At 39.3% G+C, this 23637-nt stretch overlaps 3 protein-coding genes across 3 annotated transcripts; 2 read left to right on the top strand and 1 right to left on the bottom strand.

The window, feature by feature from the left end:
- Positions 1–676: 676 nt before the first annotated feature.
- LOC116065947 (G-protein coupled receptor 6) lies at positions 677–3500 on the top strand. Its single transcript, XM_031321618.2, has 2 exons — positions 677–1024; positions 2007–3500. Exon 2 carries the CDS (start codon positions 2032–2034, stop codon positions 3037–3039), a length of 1008 nt encoding a protein of 335 aa, XP_031177478.1. The 5' UTR covers positions 677–1024; positions 2007–2031; the 3' UTR covers positions 3040–3500.
- An 8944-nt stretch (positions 3501–12444) lies between these two features.
- ccdc167 (coiled-coil domain containing 167) lies at positions 12445–14493 on the bottom strand. The gene is made up of 4 exons (XM_031322304.2): positions 14353–14493; positions 13939–14033; positions 13753–13805; positions 12445–13270 (listed from the first exon to the last, which is right to left on the bottom strand). Exons 1-4 carry the CDS (start codon positions 14401–14403, stop codon positions 13149–13151), a joined length of 321 nt encoding a protein of 106 aa, XP_031178164.1. The 5' UTR covers positions 14404–14493; the 3' UTR covers positions 12445–13148.
- Positions 14494–14853: 360 nt separating this feature from the next.
- Positions 14854–22949, top strand: kif25 (kinesin family member 25). Its single transcript, XM_031322303.2, has 15 exons — positions 14854–15096; positions 15235–15300; positions 16505–16627; positions 16831–16972; positions 18582–18685; positions 18776–18861; positions 18972–19011; positions 19101–19168; positions 19255–19329; positions 19534–19680; positions 19966–20142; positions 20920–21074; positions 21153–21401; positions 21907–22062; positions 22380–22949. The coding sequence occupies exons 1-15, from the start codon at positions 15028–15030 to the stop codon at positions 22529–22531; spliced, it is 1809 nt and encodes a 602-aa protein (XP_031178163.1). The 5' UTR covers positions 14854–15027; the 3' UTR covers positions 22532–22949.
- The last annotated feature ends 688 nt before the right edge of the window (positions 22950–23637 follow it).

Here is a 23637-nt window from a genome sequence, read left to right as displayed (position 1 = left end):
AACGCTGCAGAGGTAGCAAACATTTCAAACTACATACAGATACTCAAAGTAGCAATAAGTAATGGACTACCGATGATGGTTCAATACGGCATTGGAGAGAATAGATAAAAGATGCTTGTCCATATTTGGTACTCTGTCAGTAAGGGTTGCTATAGCAACAGAATGTTCAACTGAAACTAACTGCTGGTGGCAGATAAAGATATGGGTTGATATTGGTGCATACTGCCAATAACTGCCCACAGATAAATACCATGTTTAAGTACATTTTAAGAAATTTACTCCTGGCTTTAAGAATAAAAGGGACAGGGAACAGCATGTGGACCATCATGGAGCACTAAATTAAGAGGCGTTTAAGGCAAATTGACTCATCCCACATATAATATTAAATGTATGAAACTCTGGGATACCATTAATTTGTTCATTTACCAAAACACATAAGATAACTTTGCAGCAAACTCAGGCTTGTTAACATTTATGATTGTTATTACCTATTTCAAGGCTTATAGCACCTTTTTTGTATTGAAGTTTTTACTTCCCACAGATTCTCCCTTGAAATTAGGTGACATTAGAAGGTGTTTAAGACAAGGTGACTTAACTCCACCTATTCAGTGTGAAACTGAGATACACCAGGCTTTCAAGGTATCAACATCTACAGAGAGAGAGAGAGAGAGAGAGAGAGAGAGAGAGAGACTCGCCGCTCTCTATCTCTCTTTCTGCCGTGACGTCAGGCGGATTTAAAGCTCTCCTCGAGCGTCTCCGGTCGGTCACCTCTGGTCCTTCTCCTCCTCCGCCTCACATTCACCTTCCTCGCTGTGCTGAACACCGGCCAATGCTTCACACCACCCCTGCCCTGGGTGTCTGTCCCATGCGTGGGAAGCACAACAAAGTCAAGGGCTTTACTTGAGAGTGTCCAAAGGAGCGAGAAAAAAAGAGGGGCAATCCTTTTTACTTTGAATTTGTATACTATCTCGGACGAGGCTCCGATTTCAGCGAAAATCTCAGCTCATACTGTTTTGTCACGGAGGTACGTATTCTAATTTTTTTCAGAAATCGTGTTCCAAAAAATAATTTGTTTATGCCGGTTGCAAATGTTTTATTTTATATTCCTTAGTGGATATAAATACTAATACTTATATTATTAAGCACCCCGATCACACTGTAAGTTAATTGAAGTATTAAAACTAATTTGTGAAAGAAGTTATGATGATTAGTTTTTAACGGAAAGTGTTGCTGTGGTTTCAGCACCACGGACAGTTCCCGTGCCTTTTGCTGCTGCTGTTTCACTATTACAATAACTTCTAAAGGGAATATCCACCCTAAAACAGAATTTAAATTGCTTCACGCTGGTGGTTTTAGAAGGTAAAGTCAACATCTATCAAGCAGCTTTTTGTTTAAGTGCAAAAAACAGCATCTAAAGTTTAATGCAGAGAGTTTTGTTTAAGATATTCCATCTAAATGAGTTAAATGCAGGGCTTTCATACATGTAAGTATGTGAAATACAAGTGGAGTTGTTGAAGTATTTACTCACTATAGAGCAACCCCAAACTGTTGATGAATCTGTCACTACAGTCTGTTTTTCAGCTGTGATACTCAAATTCACAAATTAAAATTGAGCTGTACAGCAGATACTATAGAAATCACAAAAATCTTTTTACGGTGGATTTTCCTTGTAACTTTTGCATGACTCTTGCAGCATATATTCTACAAATAATTATTATCTAAGCCTACAACTGCTTTTTTATTTAAATTCATCATACTGTAGGTATTGGTAAATGGTGTGCTTTTTTAAATATGAACTTTTGCATTTGGCGCTTGTGTATTTCAGTGAGTAAGTAGACTTACAGATCAGTTTAAGCTTCACTTGTAGGCAATGACAATCAAACACACTGCTTAAGTCACTGAGCAAGAAACATTACCAACTCCTCCTTAAAAGTCACTAGTGAAAACAAAATGTGCCTTAATATCTAATTAACAAACAAATCTACTTGTTCTCCTGCTGCCTACAGGACAAAAAGACGACAGCTCCGAGATATGAACGAGTCGCTAGTGCTCAACGAGTCCTTTGCGACCCCTGTGGCTGGAGAAGCTCTCCCATGGATGGAAGCTGATTCTCCAGAGCGCAACAGCAGCCTGGAGTTCTCCACTGCCCCGTTAGATTTCCCCATCAATCCGTGGGACATTATGCTCTGCATGTCAGGCACTGTCATCGCCTGTGAAAACGCCATAGTGGTAGCAATTATCTTCTACACACCGACACTAAGAACTCCTATGTTTGTGCTGATTGGGAGCCTGGCCACAGCTGACCTGCTGGCCGGCATGGGACTAATCCTGAACTTTGTGTTTCAGTATGTGATATCCTCTGAGACTATCAGTCTTATCACTGTAGGCTTCCTGGTGGCCTCCTTCACTGCGTCCATCAGCAGCCTTTTGGCCATAACAGTGGACCGTTACTTCTCCCTCTACAATGCCCTGACATACTTCTCAGAGAAGACGCTGCAGTACGTACACCTGATGCTACTGGGTACCTGGGGAGTGTCTCTGTTTTTGGGCTTGCTGCCAGTTCTTGGCTGGAACTGCCTGGACGATCCAGCCTCCTGCAGCATCGTTCGTCCTTTGACCCGGAGCAATGTCACACTCCTGGCCACCTCCTTCTTTGTCATCTTCGTGCTCATGCTGACCCTCTACTTTAAGATTTGCAAGATCGTTTGCCACCACGCCCACCAGATCGCCCTCCAGCAGCACTTTTTTGCCACGTCAAATTACGTCGCAACTAAGAAGGGGGTCTCCACTTTGGCCATCATCTTAGGGACATTTGGCGCCAGCTGGCTGCCCTTCGCCATCTACTGCCTGGTAGGCGAGAAGGAGTATCCATCAGTGTACACATATGCTACTCTGCTGCCAGCCACCTACAACTCCATGATCAACCCCATCATCTACGCCTACAGAAACGCAGAGATCCAGCGCTCCATCTACGTGCTTCTCTGTGGCTGCTTTCAGACCAACAAGGCATACCGGTCCAGGTCACCAAGTGAAGTCTAAAACGGTGCTAGGGCTCTTTTTGTGTGTGTGAGTGTTAGTTTGTGAGAAAAGACAGAGCAAAAAGACAAACCATCCTGTCACCATTGACAATCTGCTTACAGTTGACAGTGAATGCTTTTTACGAACACAAAGAGTGTTATGCTAGAAACGTGTCTCTCATGCATCCTGTATCTGCACTTTATTATGTCTCAACACAAGTTAGGATGAGGTTTTGGAAATGCTGTGAACAAGAAAACTTCTGTGAAAAAGACAAAACAAACCTGCGAATGTACTTAACTGAGTAAAAGAATGGAAAATCTTGCACTTTAGTAAGTGTTTTTTGAAATGCCAAAGCAGTATTATATAGCCCTCATTGTGTTTAAATGTTTGAACTTGTGAGTACCGTGTGCCATTTTTCTATTTTGTATAGTATTGCCTTTGATGTACATTTTCTACAAGAAGGAATAAAGAAATGAAATCCAGCTGTGGCTCCATCACCTGTCTTTACTGTAGCACTTTTATTCGACTCCTCTCATTGCACCTGACTTGTTTTTGTATTTTTACTTCGTTCCAGCCTCTTCCCATGGAGTGCAGATGGTTCTGTTTGAAGAGACTAATGGCACCTTGAGAAAGCAAGTACCTTATCCCTGGAAAATACCTTTAATTTACACCTAGACACATTTAAATCCTGTTTGCTCCGTCTGCGTGTGTGTGAAAGAGAAAGAGAGGGAGGGAATGAGATAGACATATAGAGAGATACCACAAATGTGTAAAAATGTGCCATGTGGTCAAGTGTGCTTAGCAGCTTTGAGTAACTCACCTACGGGATGAGCAGGTGTAACATAGCTTAACTTACAGCCGACTATTAAGGCTGCAAAAGCCAAATGAACATTTACCACATACTGTATGTTACTCATAATTGGCCTTGGTATATGGTCGCATTGATAAGATACGTGCTACTGAAAAAGGTTGTATAGACTGTTGCCTCATTTTTTTTGCCTTATCCACATCTACAATTGTGATTCAGGAGCAAAGCAGTCGCAGTCACGTGTATGTGTGTGTGACAGAGTGAAAAGAGTGAGGATAATAAGTGTGTCTGCTCTGGCAGCCTCTGCAGCCACAAACACATCAGTTTATCTGCCAGGCTGTTTAAACAGGTAGTGAGTTGACGGCATCAGAGTGCCACACAAGAACTAGTATACTATCGTGGACCAGAAGACCCACAGGCGTGTTTGGATACATACATGGATATCTGCTCCTTGTAAAAGTTTTTTCATAGCTTTTATAAAATGACATCAGCCCACCACTAAATGTTCAATAAAATGTTTTATTTCCAGAATAAAAGATTACAATACAGTTGAATGTACTGTAAATGGAGATGCTCCAAACTATATTTAATAAAGTTTAGTATGGGAATAAGATAAGACTTTACTGATAACCAACAGGGAAATGCACATGTTACAGCAGTACAAGAAACAGTTTGAGGAGTTATTGAGCCGTTTAAAAATATACAATAATAATAATAAACATAGCAAAATATTAAAATTAATTCAGGACATTCAAAAACTGTTTACATTATATACATTACAATACTGTGTAGGCATCTGTGCAAAAATATATGTGCAGAAATAGTAGTGCAACTCTGCAGGTATGTATATACTGTATATACATACTGATACGGTATATACGTACTAATATGAATCATGAATTGTGATGTATATACAGTGAATGTAGCTTACACATTACATGTCATTTAGCTGACGCTTTTATCCAAAGCGACTTACAGTTGCTGTATATGTCAGAGGTCGCACACCTCTGTAGCAACTAGGGGTGTCTTGCTCAGGGACACATTGATTGATGTATCAATGTGGGAATCAAACCCGGATCTTCCACACCAAAGGCATGTGTCATATCCACTGCGCCATCACCACCACTATGTAAACCTCAAAAGTATATGTACATATTTTATGTAATACAACAGTAGTATAGCGAGAGAATGCATTTTTCTATACAGTAACTTTGCTACACTTGATACCTTATTATAGGTCATGTGAAATTAATGTTAATGTTTCTCTGGGTGTGTTTGCTTGTATACAGTGTTTGTTCAAATTTATTTATGCGCCATGGACCTTTAGATTAGATTTTGGTCACAGGTGTGTGCGCTTCATGTGGGCTCTTTTCACGATTTTTTAAATAACTTTTGTTTTGTCTCTGTTGGGCAGCTCGATCGCACTCAGGTCTCAACAACACCTTTCACACAGCAGCAGGTGACTGCACTTGCTCCTCGTGTGGACCATCAACTGTAATAATGTCCTGTTGTGCAAGCATTGAATCCTTCAGTCAGTTTAAGGCAGACCACAAAGTGGGGGAAAGGTGAGAGCTGCTGGAGGACACTAATGGACTGCACACTGAGGCCAGGGCGCTGTGAGAGCAGGAGATGTTTGTTCACCTTGTTCTTTTCTCCACCTCAACAGATGTTGCTTTTGATCGCCCACCAAATCAGGCAACCGCCTATTTGTACACAGGTGAATTTGTGGCAATATGCTACTGTAAAGCTTAAATGTCTTAAATGGCAAATATTTATTGAATTGTACTTTAATTATTGTAACCAAGCCTCCATGAAATCATATACCCTCCAAGTTGTATGTCAAATACAAGTTCATCTACGTATATACATATTCTGGAAATTATACACCCTCTGAAATAGGACCACACTGGATTTGTATGTTGTATGTTTGTACTGTATGTTTGTGGCAGCCCACTGTTAAGAGCTACACCAGCACACTGCCAGCCTGGTGCAAAGTTAAATCATCTGTATATACAGGTGGTGCTGGCTAGTATATGGACTTTATTTTATACCTAACCATTGGACTGATTGGAAAAAGTTACTAAGAGGCCCATTTGGTGTTGGTAGTTATGATGTCAAGCATAAGTTCACGTCTTTATGTACATATTCAGGAATTTATATATCAGCTAAAAAACTGCATTCATTGTGTTTAAGATGTGCTTCTTTCATGGCAAAGCCAGTAAAGAAAAGAAATGATCTCAAAATATAATACACCTCATAAAACATTTTATCATGTGAAATTAGACTTCAAATGCACACAATTAGGATTCACACACCTTTTATGTACAGTGGTAAGGCTTTTTGAATTAACTCATTATTAGATATATAACTGCACTTAAAGGATAAAGCCATATGTTTTAAAATATTCTTTGGGGCTTTTCTGCCTTTAATTTGACAGGACAGCTAGGTGAGAAAGGGGAGAGAGAGGGGGAAGACATGCAGGAAATCATCACAGGTCGGATTGGAACCCTGGACCTCTGCGTCGAGGCATAAACCTCTCAGTATATGTGCGCCTGCTCTATCCACTGAGCCTGGCCACAAAAGCCATATGTTTTAGTCTCAGTTTAGTGTTGCTTTCAGAACACTTTCACACTTAATAGATTTTCTTTTTCCAGCAGCCAAAGGTGGTCCCACACACTGCTTAGCTTCTTCCGGTTCTTTTTACTTGCCTCGACGCTTGTATTTATTTACTTGTATCTATAGTTGCTTCACTAGATCCTGATTTCAGTGACAAGATTTACATTTCAGCATAGTCAGGAATGCACGCCTAATATCTAACCTGCATCTGTCGTCTGTGTCATCTCTTCAGCAGCAAAGTGCACTTTTTATTGTTGCAGAGGTGAATATTAACAGCTTAAGTTTCACTTTTTGTGGACAGTAACCACAACGTCCGCTGCTGCAGACAAACACTGGAATTCGCCTTTCCTTTGATATTACATCCATTAGACTAAATAGGGGCTGGTAGCAGTGTTTGAATTATGTAATGCTTGATCAGTGCAGACCTGAGCAGCTCTCCAGGCAATTACCAAAGTACACAGTCAAATGATTCCCTCATTAATAACATTGATTACAGCGGCGTAGCAAATGCTCTCCCTAGAAACATAACTATTGCTCAGTTAGCCATTAGCTCGATGGAAAAGGCTTTGGTGTTATAGATTACATAATCACCTAAATTGCTGGTTTTTGCTTCCCATCCTGGGTTGTCATTGCATATTTATATTAAAGTGTTGTCTCAGGAATGTTTGAGATACAGATGGACGAAGAAAGGACAGACACGAAAAAGTCAATAGTGGCATTAACTTCTGATAGTACTCCCCATGGAGAGAACAGTGGTGACCAGGACAAAACCTTGGAAACGCCTACATGGTGATTATTAGTTTACCATGATGAACACACAAGCACAGACACAAACACAAACACATGCTCAATCTCTTGGAAAAGCAGAGACAAGCCCACATCAGCTATATAAAATCTGCTTTACAATAAAAACCATCGTCATTTGCCTTTTGTCACTCTGCCTGCAGCCTGTTCAAACACTGTGCGTGCATGCGTGTGTGCGAGTGAGTGAGTGAGTGAGTGAGTGAGTGAGTGAGTGAGTGAGTGAGTGAGAGAGTGAGAGAGACACGTTTTGGCACAGGATTGCACTGTATGAATGCTTGTTAGTAGCCTGGAAGCTACCAGGTGCAGTGCATGTGCTGATTGTATTGTGTATTGTACATTGTGTGTGTGTGTGAGTGAGTGAGTGAGAGAGAGAGCAGCCCTAAACCTGACCCAGGGGACATAAACTCCTCTCCCTCTGGCTTCTCAGAAAACACACTGTGTGACACGTTTTAAGGTACAATTAGCTTAATATGTGTTGTGGACAGCAACACACTGTTTCAATGTTTTAGCTATGTTCTCACACTAAGTATGTTTACTGTAGAAGTTAAACAACACATAAAAAGGGCAGAGTGTCCCTTCTTATTGGAGACATGTTTATAGAGGGTAAAAACCAGGTAAAATGATTAAACCCCAAGAAACACATTTGCAGAGACACTTTTCTGTGAATAAATTCATTTTTCTACTAATTTGTACACAAAACGTAACCTCTCTTTAATGTTGATTTAGTTGTGACATGTTCATGGTATATAGTTTAACATCTAATATCAAATCCTTGAATGTCATATAGTACAGTAGTCCAATGTCTTTACAGTGATAGAACACATTTATAGCAGCTATAGGATTCCAAATATCAGGTGCCATCTTGTTCCACTCATTCAACTATTTACACCACAAAACAATAATTAAATTGAATGATTGAATGTGAATTTTGAATTTATACATTACTATGTCTTGTTTGATTCACTTTGGCATTCTTTTTTTCTAGTGCTCTCTATTGGACATACTGCATTGCCAGGTGAATGGATAAGGGTCAACCAGAGGTGTATCTGTGGATAAGCGCCGGGTCCTTCTGAATGGTCCTGCAGACTACAGATGACTTTTTTAATGTTATTCACACTTGAAAAGTGAGAGGGAATGAAAGTCTCCAGCCATACTGTACAACCATTAATTGTGATTAGTCTTGTTTCAGAGAAGAGGGCTTTGGGATGTTGTCTGGAAAAACTGTGAATGCATCTTCTGAGATATTCGGGAGAAAATCAGAGCAGGAAAGATCAAACACATCCTGGTTTAATTTGGACAATTTAACACCTATTTAGCTTCAATTTCTGCAACCAGGTCAAAGTGACCAAACATTTTGTCCAAACAGAAGTTCATTGCAACAACTCAGGCAAGAAAGTATTGTGACGAATGAAATGTCTTTAATACTTACCTGAGTAAAATGGGTCAGTTTGACCTGGAAGATAATAAGAAGTCAGATGGAACTGCTCAGGTTAAACATGTCTGTTTTGTAAAAGCTCTGGTGCACAACTGAATGTGTCTGCCGCCAGTTCACTCACTGTGGTACTTCTACAGGCTCTCCATTACTCACACCTTAATACAGCCTCATTACCTATTATCAGCTTACCTTGTTTGATACGTTTCTACTTTTCCTCACACTCAATGAACCTTCCAACCTCAGACTAGTTTAACCTTCATAACATAACACTTATAACAAATTAACTTTCCCCCATGTCCCCCGTCTCTCTTCTATCCTCCCAGCTCCTTGACTCTGCTTTTCTTCATCTTTTTTTCAAGAGAAACTCCTATGTACTTATTCAGAGATTAATCACCACTCTGACTACAGCGATGACGACTAATGTAGAAATTAGGTGCGGAGGGAATAAATTCAGCCGTGACCAGCTTAAGGACTCAGTAATATGACTGGCATTATTATCTGAGCATGATGACTTAATTCCTTACTATAAATTGCTTTTAATACTGGCAATTTCAACGAAATAAGATGAAGATACTTTTGCACATCACTACGGACGACAGCTAGGTTAACTCAACAATGTAAATGTAGCATGAGCATATACAGTAGCTGTACTAGGTCCACATGATGTGGCAGGAGATGTTATGCTGTATGTGTGAGTGTGTAGTTATCTACGGCAATTTTTTTTCTCTCTATTAAATCCAGTATAGTAACTGAACAAATAATCTTAGCAGGTACTAGAAAGGACAAAACTTTGCTTTAAAAAAAAAAATGTTCATAAATCTTTACATCTGTGATGTAAGGTCATGGGGAAACAAGTAGACAACACCTCTTATGACAATAGATAGTGGTGGTGAAATGTAACTTAGTGCTTTTACTGTACTCAAATAGCCAAATAGCAAGTTTCTTCACTTGAGTACTTTATGCTGCTCTACACTTCTACTTTACCACATTTCAGAGGCAAATTGTACTTTTTACTCCACTACATTCATCCGACAGCTATAGTTACTGCTTACTTCACAAATTAGGATAAAATAAGATTTTAGACACAAAATATATGATCATCTTATAAAGCATGCATTATTATAGATTAAACTACCCAAAAAAGGTTAAAATGAAATCCTTGACAAACTACAAGAGTAAAATGTCACTAACATTAATACCTCATTTATAATTAATGCAGTAATATAATATACAATCAAATAACACTGACAGAGACTGCATAATGTATACTTGTACTTGTGATACTTTAACATTAAACATTTTGTTAATAATGCTAATAATAATAATTTTACGTTAGCAACATTTTGAGTGCAGGGTGTGTACTTCTACAGTAGATCTGGCAACTTCCTCTGATAAACAATATATTAACTGTAAATAATGCAACGCCACAATACACATGTTGCCAGAACAGACAAACTATAGAGATTTATTTACAGCATACAAGACACAAATATTAAATTCAATTAAAATATGACTACACATTTGATATAAATCCTTTATGATGCTCAGGTGAACTGACAAAAAAAAGGCAGCAAGGAAGGTTCAAAACCTGAAGACATGACCAAACTTATATAATGCCACCTGACCTGAGCGCAGACACTGAACCTCCGCCTGAGCTCAAACATCCTTCTGCTTCCGAACCAAAAGAATTCAAAGTGACATCTGGCATTTTGCTGCGCAGACAGACGTATGCTGAAGTTGTTTTTCGTAAGTCATGTTCTTTCGTAACTTGAGGCCACTTACTGTAACATGCTGTGTCATGAAAAGAGAAACTGCACACAAGGTCAGCATCTGACTGTGTAGGAGCACTCAAGCAAAGGGACTGTAACTTTTATTTAGGAAGAGCAATTGTATAGCAATTGATCAAAAGTAAGACTAACTCACCGAAAGTCCAGTTTTTTTGTTTTTCCACAATCAATCATCAATTATTTTATTGTAAAATAAATCTCAGCTAACTTTATTACATCCAAGAGTAAATAATTCAAAAGTATTCAAAAGTCATGTCTTGAATTGAACAAAAGCACATAATAGCGGTGTTATTTACCAAAATATTCAGAGTAATTTGTGACTTTGTTATGTATTACCTTTGAAGGGTGCATTTTAAATGTTTTTAAATGAGCAATGATACCAACCACAACGTGAAAATTAATATTTGAACAGATTCAGTGCCCATAATTATCTTTTAAATCCCACAGAAGTGTTGCATAATGGGCTTGTTTACATTTGTTTAATATGGGGATGAGAGATTGAGAGGGCGTAGGCGTGCTCTGGACTGTGTTGGTGATGATAGTGTGTAGGAGGGAGGGCAAACAAACAATTATTTGCTGGGCTGTCCTGTCATTCATTTTACCGATTTCACACCACAACCAGAGATCTCCCCTGTGCACTGAAAGCAAAGAGTCTGAAATTATTTTAATAAAAGAAAAAAAAAAAAAAAGGATGTTTGGTTATATTCTATTTATATTTTTTATTGTCAACAAATCCCATGAAAAGACAAAAAGACAACAATTAATTGATCCTACTAAAAATATTGTCTCTGCTGAAAAAGTCTAAAATATATAAGCCTATGGCTTATTCCGCTGTGCCATTGAGCTCCATTGTTGACGGAAAACTATTAAAAACACAGCAATGATCCACATTGTTGGGTGACATGTTCCTTCATTATGATGAACATGGGCACTGCAGTTTTTTAGTGCCGCTGCTGAAAATACTCGCTACAAGCAGGTCAAATGTGTTTTAATCCGCGCCGGAAAACAGTCCCCGTCAACAAACATTTTCTCCCGTTTGAATAACATTTGCTAAAAAAACTACAGCGCCCAGCTGTTTTAGAGAATTATCATACTTTAATTATAATATTATTTTAAATACAACTATAATATAATATGAACCAATGGCATGGGGCTGAATAGGCTACGACACAGCCTGTGGAAGTTAGAAATTATTAGGAGACGGATTAACATGTGGTTGGTTTTGGAATATTGCCAGATTTACCTTTAATTATAATGTAGGAAACTGACCCCAGAATTGGTAGATAGAGTAGGGCTACAATAATAAAGTGATAATCGCTATGAGAACCATCACCTAAGAATTAACCTCACAGACTGACTGACTGACTATAACAAAAGATAATGGATACAAGTCATTGATTTACTGAGTTCAAACACTTTTTTTCTGCCTGTAATTGTATGGCACAGTTTGACTAGGGGAATCTAGGTCATTTTTTCACCCATTAAATCCATTCAATACTGAATGGGAACATGGCCAATGGAGAGGAGACACGCTAAAATGATTCTACGTCTTGGGTCTTTAAGAGAGTTATTATAATTAAAGCGATAAGAATCAGTATTAGTGATGTTTGTTTTTTATCCACTCAGAATAGCGAGAAAGGCTTTTTACAGTCTCATCATTAGACTGCCACACTATTTACACCATAACTGTGTCACCAGGTGAAGAATGACGCCTCCTCTATATTTACTGTCAAACAATAAACTTCCTGATCAGACCACATCTACTCACTCACAGTATTGTCCATTTATAACAAATTTGGGCCTCTATCAAATCTATGAGTCATGTAATGAACTCTATTTGCCAAATAGATTGCATAAATAAATATAACAATTGAGCTTATAATAAATATAATATTGATCCAATGAAATATCAACACTTCAATAAATATGCTTCCAAAATTGACAAAGTGTTTATTTTATTCACGAAAAACTCCCAGAAAAGATAAAAAACAGATGAGTTATAAGGACCAAACCTAATTCTCATACCCTCATTTTCATATGTGTATTAAAAATAAGACATTTGCCATCTTTCAGCTTTTAGGAGATGGGTGTATGGCCACCATGAGTATAAAAACAAAGAATACATTCTTCAGGTTCTCCATTTGCTGTAACGACAAAACATACTGTACAACTCACACTTAAACAGAATGTATCAAAGATTTTCATTCATTTAATGCACATGTGACATGTGTATTGTGCATTATCACACATTTACATGTGACTAAAAAGAAAAAAGCTGACTTGATTGGCACCATTTGATGAAGCATTTCTTCGATATAGTGTATAAAAGCATTATTACTTTGGTTTATTTGTGGCATAAGGCAAACTTAATATTGAATTGGTTATTTAGAGGACAAATTGTCCGTGTTGTAATCCTGTCTTCATGTTGAATGTCATAATATACACTAAGGTCTTTATACAGCAATGAAAATAAAAACTGACTGTATACAAGCTGAAAAGACAAAAATGATTGCTCACGTCACCTTAATATTATCTCATATATGTTACTTTAGTCCAAGAAGCTGTGGTGGGGTTCTGACTGTGCAGGATAAACCCAGTATGGTGACCAGAAGAGATCTACACAATGATGCCATCTAGAGGCAGAACTGAAGTATTTCATCAGCACAGCTCTTCAGCCTTTTCATGATGAGTCCTCTTCATTGAAAACAAATACATAGTAGAAGAGAGCACTGATAACCAGCAGAGAGACTGATAGCAGCATGTTCTTCCGATTCTCTCTTCTTAACATCTCCAGCTCCTTGTCTGGAAATGACAAAACTGATGGTAAGGCAATAATGTGTATTTTTTATTAAAATGAAAACCTTTATGAAGAAACACAGCCCGCAATTGCTCTGCTGTTATTGCAGTAATGGCAGACTAAATGTATAGTAATAGATATTAAGCAGGGGTTGCTGTCATGGCTCTAATGGAAACTTTCATGACCTTTCTGTGACTTTTCAGGAGTGACTCAGATCACATAAAAATTGAGTCCTTTCTGGGTTTTTTTATTGTGGTAGGCTACGTTGTTTATATAAATGGAATGCACTTTTGTAGCCTTTTCAATCTTAGTAGGACAAAGCGCTTAACAGTACACATGCCACCCATTAACACTCACCAATGCAACACGCCCATGCAAGGTACTGGTCTGGTCATTGGGACCATAATGTCTATGTTGTAAAATAAATTATTGTATATGCCTAGTGATTTGCACAGTATGAATAAGAATTTTATGGATGTAGACTTACCCAACTTTAGCACCCTCTGATTAATGATGGTCATTTCATCTTCCAGGTCCTGCCTGTGGAGCAGAGAAGATGAGAGAAGGAGGGTTTACTCTCTGGACAAGCCGCAAAGTGAGAGTTATTTATTCTCGTTAGATTTTTATCTTTGGAGTATTTAACAGTCACTATCTCCATCATCATCATCCTCACCTGTCCTTGTCACAGAGCTGCTCTTTTCTGGTCCTGAACTCAGCCCTCTCCAGGTTGTCTTGACAACGCGCCCGCCGCTCCTCTAAACGGTCAATCTACAATATTTACAGACAAGTATGATATAACACCTACAAACGCTATTTTAGCTAGCTCAGACATTAACTTAGGGAGACAAATGCATGACCCGACCTACTCTGCTTCTGATTGGCTAGTAATCGTTGCCTATGTTGATTGGATTGGTTACGTTTAGGCATGAGAAGTGCGATTGGTTAGGGGCAGAGTAGGGCGGGACATGCCTTCGCCGTCCTGAAATGAAATGTGAAATTTGGATACTGAGGCGCAAGCTAAAGCGCTATCCCACTAGTTAGCAAGTTAGTTAGCAAGCTAGCAAAAGGCAGCGTTCCAACATCTTACCTCATTGGCGACACTGGTTTTCTCTCGTCTTTTGTCTTTCAATTTAGCCATATTGTAACCCTAACGTTACATCTGACAGCCTGGCTGAAAACTGTGACTATGCAGCGGAAGTGTTTTTCTTCCTAGTTCTTTTTCATTGGTTCATTTTGACACATCACCAACGGAGGTGTTGCTGCCCTCTATCTGTGTAACGTTACCAAAAGATCCTCTACTAAACCATGTCTGGCGCTACCAATACGCATGGTTAACAGTCGTGCTTCTGCATCAATTTACGGCCATGCTTTAATTCACCAAGACGTGGATAATGTAGTCTCGGAGGACCAAACAATGTTGGTTTCGACAACATCAGCCAAATTGAATTGCCACTTTGAATTAGGAATAATGGGGGGAAACCTTCTCAGTTAGAAAGTAAAAAAAAAAAAAGATCATATAACCTAACATTATAACCCTACAGCATATATGAAAAAAACATATTGCCATAATAGCCTGCCGGAGCAACATGTGTAGCTGTCATCCTCCTCCCCTCTGAGAAGCACAGAAGCAAGTTGTTGTTAACCGATGTTAATCGGATTATATGACCTGAGAGGACATGACTTGATCAATTGAGAAGGAAAGGGACGAGACTATTCATTCCCTTCTCTACTAACTAGCTTTTTTTTTTTTTTTTAGAAAAAAATGCCTCTCTTTATAAACCGGGACCAAATATTTGCGCACCAGGTACACCTGCTGGAGCACAAACTGAGAGTGAGTCACTGTTTAGTGAATGCCAAATGCGAGATCAATTTATCCGAGATTGTTCAGAGACTTGTAGTTTATTTGTTCATGTTTTCAAATAACTTTACGCACAAAACCCAGACTGTAATATTCTCACTGTGTTTTCAGAGTAAAGAGGAGCGAATACTGGAACTGGAGACAGAGAATGCTATTCTTCATTTAAGACTTGCCGAGGTAAGAAAATGTCTTCTGTATTCATTACTTACAGGCTTAAACCTATAGGCCTGTGGGAATCAAGGGAATAGAGACTATTTCTATTTTCCTTGATGGGAATCCCTGATCACTCTGGTATTTTCTAGATGGGCATGATTCTAGTATTCCTTGACCTCTTGAGTTGCTGAAGAATGCTTTTGTGTTTTTCCTAATTAAATTTTTGTGCCACTTGGCTTAATTCAACAGGTTTTTTTTACTGTTGTGACTGCTCTGGGAGTTGGTCATCTGATGTAATTTTACTTAAATGTGTATAAGGCCCACTCTGTTTGATGATATTTATCACTGTATGGAACCAAGAAAATTGTTTGACAGTGGTGATCAACTGAGCCTGAACGGTCAAGTAAACATTCTGTGCTTTTCATTTCATTGCCATTCAGTTTATGTGTCATATTTCATTGTATAGGATGTCTCTGTTATAATATGAGAATATAGACACAAACAAGTACTAGTTGACTGTCCTTTCAGGTGGTCAGTGCCAACACTTAAACACAGACTAGTTGTAATCAGGCAACTATTACCCAAAGTAGTATGTCTAATTGGGTTTATAGGCCTTTTTAACTGTAGACATTTTGACCTGGGGTAGTAGAAAGAGCACAGGTGTAGTACTTTAACATTAATTAAGAGCCCCATTTCCAGGATCCTGATATTGTGCCGGGACAGATAAAGTAATTCATGTTATTGATTAAACCTGTGCCTTTTTGTAATACTAATGAATGTACAAAAATGAAGTGAGCAGCCATATATTCACTTGCTGTGCAGCATTTAAAGTTGAAAAATCTAAATCTGTTCTTTCATTCAGCTATATATTCACTTCCTATAGAACAAGTAAGTAGTCCCTGATAGTTTAAAGCAGGATGCTACAATGTTAAATAACACAATTACTCATCATTTAGCTGCAAGGCTGTTACTGTACTGGTTTTTGTGATAAGGGATAACATTTAGCATGCTGTATGGCACATAAGAGCAAACCAGCAATCTATTAGGGAAATTTGTTGCTTTCAATGTACATACCACACCTCACAAAAACTTCTGTATTGTGTTAAAATTAAGATAAATTCAATTAAGCATTACATGCTACAAGTGGGGGATAAGCTTATTTCAGCTGCTAGTCATACTGTAGCTTGGCATAAAGTAAGAATGAAGTATGTTGTCATATACTTTTCAGTGTCTGGGGAAACTCCGTCGGGACCATGAAGAAGAGACCAAGGCCCTGAACCATCATCAGCACCAGAGGAATGCACAGAAGTTAACCCGGGCAGCCCTCGCCAAACTGCTTTCTGAAGTCCAGGTACAAATCCACTGAAATGAATGTGTGCACACATGGTAGGTTCTGAGTTGTCTTTACTTCTGTCTTGTTGAGATGTTTCACTAAATAGCCTCAAGAAGGCAGGTAGTATGGGAACTCAGAAAGACACACACACACACACACACACACACACACACACACACAGAGCCCTTCACAATTCATGTATCTCTGTGTGTTTGTAACAGGCTGTGAAGCAGGACTTGAGTGAAGTTTTCGCTGTGTATTTGAGTTTTTCCACGGAGCTGGAGGAGCAGAATAAGCAGCTACTGGAAAAAGTAGAGCAAGCCACCGGTTCTCTAAATGGTCACCGTGGAGATGAGGTTCAGAGTAAGTATGTGAGGGTGTGACACCAAATTAACATAGATGCAGCATCTTTGACATTTTAGGTTAGGATTCTAAAGAAATCTTGAGACTGGGGTTTATGTGTACGGTTCGGCAATCTGCACCAGTGTGCAGGCGGCTATAAGAAGAGCAGCATCTTAACGCACGAACACTCTGCCCTGAACATTGACCTGTGGTATTTTCCAATTTAAAGGATCCAAATATTGTTTCTTAACAGAACACTGTGGCATTGCATAAGTTAGAATGTTTAGTTTGGACCATACTTGACTGCTGGACTAGACTGCACAGTAGAGTTCAAGGAGACTGAAAGGATTTTTAGGACTGATGCACACATTTTAGGAATCCTATGTAACTTTTAATAGTGGCAGTTCGTAAAAGTTTACATAGTGCTTTTGTCCCGTGGGCTGAACAGTGCATAGCATCTCTTACTTCCAATAACTTGATCTGCTCACTCATTCACCTTCTCTGTGTCTGTCTTCATTCTAAAGTGGGTTACAGGTAATGTGTGCTGGCTGTATCTTGAATAGGCTTGTAATCCTCTCACATTGTCCCACCCCTCCTCTCCCTCACCCCACCCTTCGAGGTTGTCCAAGGTTGACTATATTTTTCTAATGCAGTCCCACAAGTCACCTACTCACCATGGCTCTGATGATTGGTGAAAACTGATCTTCCTGAACACATTAATGCTCCAGACAAAATGGCTTTTCTTGACTCGTTATTGTTATTGATGTTAGTTAATGGAGAATGTTAAACTTAGCCTACCTACCTCCACTTTCCTGTTAGTATCAACCCCTCTGGAGAATTTTCTTTATTTCATTTACATTGCATTTTATTTGCTACTTTGCTCATAGTTGGATTTTAGGGCTGTTAATTGATTTTTAACTCCATATTTCATACATGAGTTTTGGAATATTTCATGATTTATTGAGCTGTGCTGGTTGTGCGTTGTTGGTTAACCTTCTGTTTAGCTATTAAAGTTTGCTTAATTATTTGCTGGGAACATGTCAACAAAACAACAATTAAATAAATTACAGCTTTACACAGCCACTTAATGAAGGCTTTAAAGTGCAGACATATTTTACAATGAAATATATTTGAAGTGCTTTGTTACTGTTATGTGATTTATTTTGAGAATAATTTATGTTTAATATAATTTTAAAAACAAATGTTCTATATATGTTCAACCAAGACTGTTCTTGAATGTCCCAGTCGGTCCTGAGTGAATGGAGGTGTTTGGTGTCAGGTGTACCTACATGTCTGCTCCAGGATTAAAGACTTGGCCTGAATAAAGATTTACACCAGAGAACAGATGCCCCTGTATTTGGAGTTGATATTTACACAGACAGCCATTCATTCACCTTTACTGCTTTCTGCCTTCAGATAGTTTGAGCTACAACTTATACTGTACTGCACCAAATTCCCCATCAAATCGATATATCTAGGCCTTTCAATGTTGATCTTGTTTTTTATTGCCTAAAATGAACACAACAATGGCCTAACCTTTAACCACAGTCCGTGATAGAAAATCCTTCACTATTAATTTTGATTTTGAATGGACTATTTTCCTCTAAATCTTTCTGCTCTCCCTGTCCAGACTTGCAAGCTGGTGTTGCAGCTCTGGAGCGCTCTCTGGAGGAGGAGAGGGAGAGGTGCAGGGCAGAAAGGCAGCGGAGGAAAGAACTCCATAATGCATTGGTGGTGAGGACAGATGTTTTGTGTCAATAGATAATGGGTAATACAGTACTATTCTTATTGTGACCTTCATTGTCACTCTGTGTTTTGCCACAGGAGTTGAGAGGCAACATCAGAGTTCACTGCAGGGTGCGACCAGTTCTACCCTTTGACCACGTCCAGTCCTTCACCGCTGGATCAAGGTGGGTCAACACATGGTTCATCATTACAACATGAAATACTGTATGTTAATCAAGTTGTTCTGTGCTTGAAAAGCAAAAAACTAAAATAAATCTATTCTTTTCTTTGTCAGGCCTACGTCATCAGAAGAAGTGGTCTCTGCAGTCAGTGACGTGAGTTTCACAGACTGTTTTTTATTTTATTGCCCCTAGCTGCTTCCATTTCTCACTTTTGTGTGTTATTCCTCGTTTTTTTATTTCAGGACACGGTGATGGTGAATTGCATAAAAACGGGGATTCCAGTGCAAAACAAGATGTTTGAGTTTGAGAGGTGATATCAAACACTATCATGATGCGATATATGCATTATTCTATTTCAGTTTCAGTTTATTAATGATTAGACTTTGTGTCTTCCAGAGTGCATGGACCAGAGGATTCCCAGGATGCAGTGTTTGAGGAAGTCAAGCCGCTCCTCACATCTCTGCTGGATGGGTGAGTGTTTAAGCATACCAGAAAAAGGACGATATCAAATCACTTTTAATGTACATTTTAATGTATTCATTCATAATTCAGCTCTATTCATTATACACTACCCTGCGTGAATAAAGAACATATAAAGAAATACATGACAAACAGCATAATATGACTGCAAGACTTCAACATGAATTGAATGTCATCTGGCTCCCTGCCCTGCAGCTATAATGTGTGTATAATGGCGTACGGGCAGACAGGCAGTGGGAAGACTCACACCATGATGGGATCCCAGCTGCTGGAGGAGCACTCAGGGACGCAGCAGGAGACACAGCAGGGTATTATCCCCAAGGCTGCCGCTGAGCTCTTTCGGTGAGAAAGAAATGCATTTTCTATTAATTTGTTTTTGTGATATTTGTGTGTAATGACTTAGCTCTGCAGAAGGTGAGTGTGTTTTTATACTGTGCTGAAACCATAGTAGATATGATCTATTGTACTGTGTTATATTGTAATTCAGTCCTTCAGGAATAAAATAATATCAGGCCATTAATTTATAATATGCGCTGAGAGTTGAAATGGAATATAATCGGGTTGGTCTTTGACCTTTTCTTTATCTGTCCATGGTTGTGTGTCTGTTCCTATGTGTGTGTGACCCAGGCTGATCTCTGAGAAGCCTGCAGGGAGCTACACGGTGGAGGTATCAGTGATGGAGGTGTACAACAATGAGGTGCTTGACCTTCTGGCCAGAGATGAGCAGGGAAACGCTGCCGACCAGCGTCGGGACGTCATGACCACCTCCTCTGGTGCCAGCCAGGTCATCTCTCTCACGTATGAGTGAGTAGAGCTGGAGCTGAGGCGACTGTGTGCAATAGATGTTTCTTTTGTACTTTGTTATGAAGGGTCTAGAATATGAGATTTTGCAGCTCAACTGTTTTTCATGAAATAGTTGTGTCCAGCTCCAACTGAATGTTAATGTTGCTCCTTAACTGCTGGATGTGCATATAGGCTGTTTGCGAAGTTCTTTACCATAGAAAGTTTCCAAGTAAATAATATGTTAGATGTTTGTTTTACCACTTGCTGCAGATATCCTCAATCCCCAAGTGGACACCATTTTTTATTTTTTATTTCATCCTTAAACTTAACATGTTTTTTTTGGACCACTTGGGCCAACTAAGACTATTATTATTATCAACTTTTTAGCTAACTTATTAGCTAAAAAGTTGCTCATTGACATATCCAGCAGACATGGAGCAACATTAGCATTCATATGGAGTCGTGTTTCAGGCCACCTGATGAGGGGATATGTCTGGCTCTTTAGCTGTTAATGCAGGTAGTGTCGGTTTTTGGAGCTTAAATAGAGCTGTAAATGACTTTATGACAGTGAACCAAACAGTAAAGTTGCAGGCAGGAAAACCAAAAGAATAAGTTAAGGCACTACACTCCACAGAGCTGAAAGTGACTGCAATGTTGGGTGATCATTTGCTGCAGGTTTCTCACTATGAGTTATACCTTTCACATAAATGTAGTCATTTCATCCATTGTTAATATAAAACATATATAGGATTAAGATGCCAGGTAACAGTGTATGTGTTGTATGCATATGTTTTACAGGCCTGTGTGTAACGCCTCTGAGGTGATGCAGATCATCAGCAGCGTTTTAAAGCTCAGGGCTCACTGTCCCACCCTCGTCCACACCGACTCCTCACGCTCTCACCTCATTGTCACCCTCACCATTTCTTCTAAGAGCCCCAATGCACTTGCCCTGGGTGAGACACATTCATACACACACTAACACGTCAACATTAACATCAAACGCATGGTGACTTTATGATTCTTTTATTCAGCCCGCAGGCTACAGAGTGCCAAGAAGGACATGCAGCGCTCTACCCAGAAGGAGTGGTGGAGTCCACGCTGTCGCCGTGCCAACCCCGCTAACCGCCACTCATCTGATGATTATCTCTTTGCAAGCACAGCCACCTCTCCCTGCCGCTCCCCTTCCCATTCTCCATGTCCCTCCCCCAGGCCCAGCATCTCTCAGGCTCCGTTCAGGACCAAGCTGCAGCTGGTGGACCTGGCAGGGAGCGAGTGTGTCGGTGAGAGGATGTCATGAATATTTTAGGATGCACCTGGCAGAATTTTAACTGGAAAATATACCCATCTTAACATGCAAAATTGCAAAATGGGGCTTTAGGCTAATGCCTAATTAAGATGCTGTAGATAACCTGCTGTTGAAAATGAAATTCAAATGTCAAGTGGGTACATGTTTTTGCTCTGATAAGTTAATTTCTCAAGAGAAAAACTGACTGACTACAGCACGAGGGTTCCATTTTAAGTAAGCTCACCACAGTTTTCACCTGCTCAAATGCAGCTTGTTTCTCTTTCCTTTAAGTGTCTGAACCATGAAATGACAAATGATTCATTTACAGTTCACAGTACAAATAAAGATGACGATGCAGGGCTTTGTAATTACCTTTTTACCCCCGTTTAATTACACAGGAAAAAGTGTACTGAACCCAGTATAACAGATGCCTGTTCACTGAGCAGATCAATTAGCTTCAGGACATGTAAATATTTGGTTTGGATGTATGTGTGTACCAGGGATGTCTGGAGTTTCGGGAGCAGCTTTGTGGGAGGTGTCCTGTATAAACCGCAGTCTCTCTGCTCTGTCTGATGTCCTGGGAGCTCTGGCCGAGCAGAGACCACACATCCCCTACAGGAACAGCAAACTCACTCATCTGCTACAGGATGCCATAGGTGACGCAAGCACACATACAGACTCTCTCTTTTTTATGACCTATGACTTATGTCTCCTGTATCTGCTTCCCCTGGAAAAGACTTATTTAACCCTAACTGAAAGATTCCACATACCAGTATTGTTACCATAACTGAAACATACACACATAAACATACCCAAACACAGACTCACTCAAAATACTCAGTGAAGATTTGTCCATGCCCAAGAATGAAAAGAAAAGAAAAGTACAATGCATGTAATTAAATCTAATCTTTTCATTGTTGTTTAACACATCCTGCTTAAATATCCTCTTGTTCTTCTCCATCTTCTCCACCAGGCGGCGACGCCAAGCTGCTGGTGATGCTGTGTGTCTCTCCTACGCAGCGCTTCATCACTGAGTCTCTGCAGTCTCTGGGCTTTGGCACGCGGGCCCGTCAGGTCCAAAAGGAGCTACCGAGAAGGAAGAATAACACCCTCAAAGTTAAGTGACCAGACAGAGAAAAAGTTTTCATCCTTTGCTGATGCTCTGGCAACATAGGTCCTGTATCAGTCATGCCAACAGAACAGATTTGAGGGTACAAGATCCATACCTGCACATTTCTTATTTTTGTTTGATAGAGTATGTGGGCCCTTCTTAATCTCTTTAGTTACTTCAACTAGGAGATTGGTTTTGCCAGAATGTTTATGTATTTTTGTTTTTAAATAGATCTTGATAGCATTAAATGTTTTATAGGGCTGTCTGAAGCCGCAAATGCCTCTATGATGCTTGAATGTAGAACGCGTTATTAGGTGAGGGATCATGTAGAGCGAGCTAGTGGGGGGTGCAGGACCTCGACACGAAGCGGAAGTGTCTTGAATCAGATCTACATTATCTTTTACTTATTATTACATGGCACAACTTTACCGCTGATGAGCACCACTCTCCGGCAGAAGCCAGGTCGTGTAATGTGTTAATAACCCTGCCAATTACCAAGGGTGCTATACGTAGTAGTTATGAATGACAACAAAGTTACACAGATGTTGATGATAACTCAATTTAGTATACAATCACTGTATTTTTGACTTGTTGTAGATCATGTCAATAGTTAACAGTCCTGTATATGCAAAGGCTTTCTGACTGAAGTAGTCTTACATGTATTCTTCTGTAAATACATTTCAGTACTTGCATGTCATGCCTTTTCTTTTTTAGTGTTTTGGGTGCAATTATGTTTATACAGTATTTATACATGTTTATGTATTCTGTATCTGTAACCATCACGGTTTTTTGGTTACTTCAAACACCTTGATAGAATAGACTCAGTAGACAATTGTGTCAATATTACCTTAAAATAAACAGCTGATATGCAGATATGTGTATATCTTTGTGCATCAGTCTGTTCCAGAAAAAAACAACATACTAGAAAACTTACTGCCATTAGGTAATTAAAAACGATGTTTGAATACATTGTGCAGTCGCTTTAAATATAAACAATTCATATAAAGGGTATTTCTCACAACAGGCTTTCTATACAAACTACTTTCACAGTGGGGGTTGTTCCAATAAGCTGCCTGCCGCTGTGTAGATTACAGCAAAGAGGAACACATACAATCACTTA

Source organism: Sander lucioperca, chromosome 19, assembly GCF_008315115.2.
Source record: "Sander lucioperca isolate FBNREF2018 chromosome 19, SLUC_FBN_1.2, whole genome shotgun sequence".
Lineage (NCBI taxonomy): Eukaryota > Metazoa > Chordata > Actinopteri > Perciformes > Percidae > Sander > Sander lucioperca.
The sequence above is the reverse complement of the archived record's forward strand: the minus strand, read 5'-3'. Positions and strand labels throughout refer to the sequence as shown.

Coding starts and splice junctions, on each gene's coding strand:
- LOC116065947 (XM_031321618.2), top strand. CDS start 2,032: ATGAACGAGTCGCTAGTGCTCAACGAGTCCTTTGCGACCCCTGTGGCT.
- ccdc167 (XM_031322304.2), bottom strand. CDS start 14,403: ATGGCTAAATTGAAAGACAAAAGACGAGAGAAAACCAGTGTCGCCAAT. Junction 13,806..13,938: donor CAGCTCTGTGACAAGGACAG/GTGAGGATGATG, acceptor TCTGCTCCACAG/GCAGGACCTGGAAGATGAAA. Junction 13,271..13,752: donor TCAGAGGGTGCTAAAGTTGG/GTAAGTCTACAT, acceptor TGTCATTTCCAG/ACAAGGAGCTGGAGATGTTA.
- kif25 (XM_031322303.2), top strand. CDS start 15,028: ATGCCTCTCTTTATAAACCGGGACCAAATATTTGCGCACCAGGTACAC. Junction 18,686..18,775: donor AACTCCATAATGCATTGGTG/GTGAGGACAGAT, acceptor GTTTTGCCACAG/GAGTTGAGAGGCAACATCAG. Junction 19,169..19,254: donor AAGATGTTTGAGTTTGAGAG/GTGATATCAAAC, acceptor TGTGTCTTCCAG/AGTGCATGGACCAGAGGATT.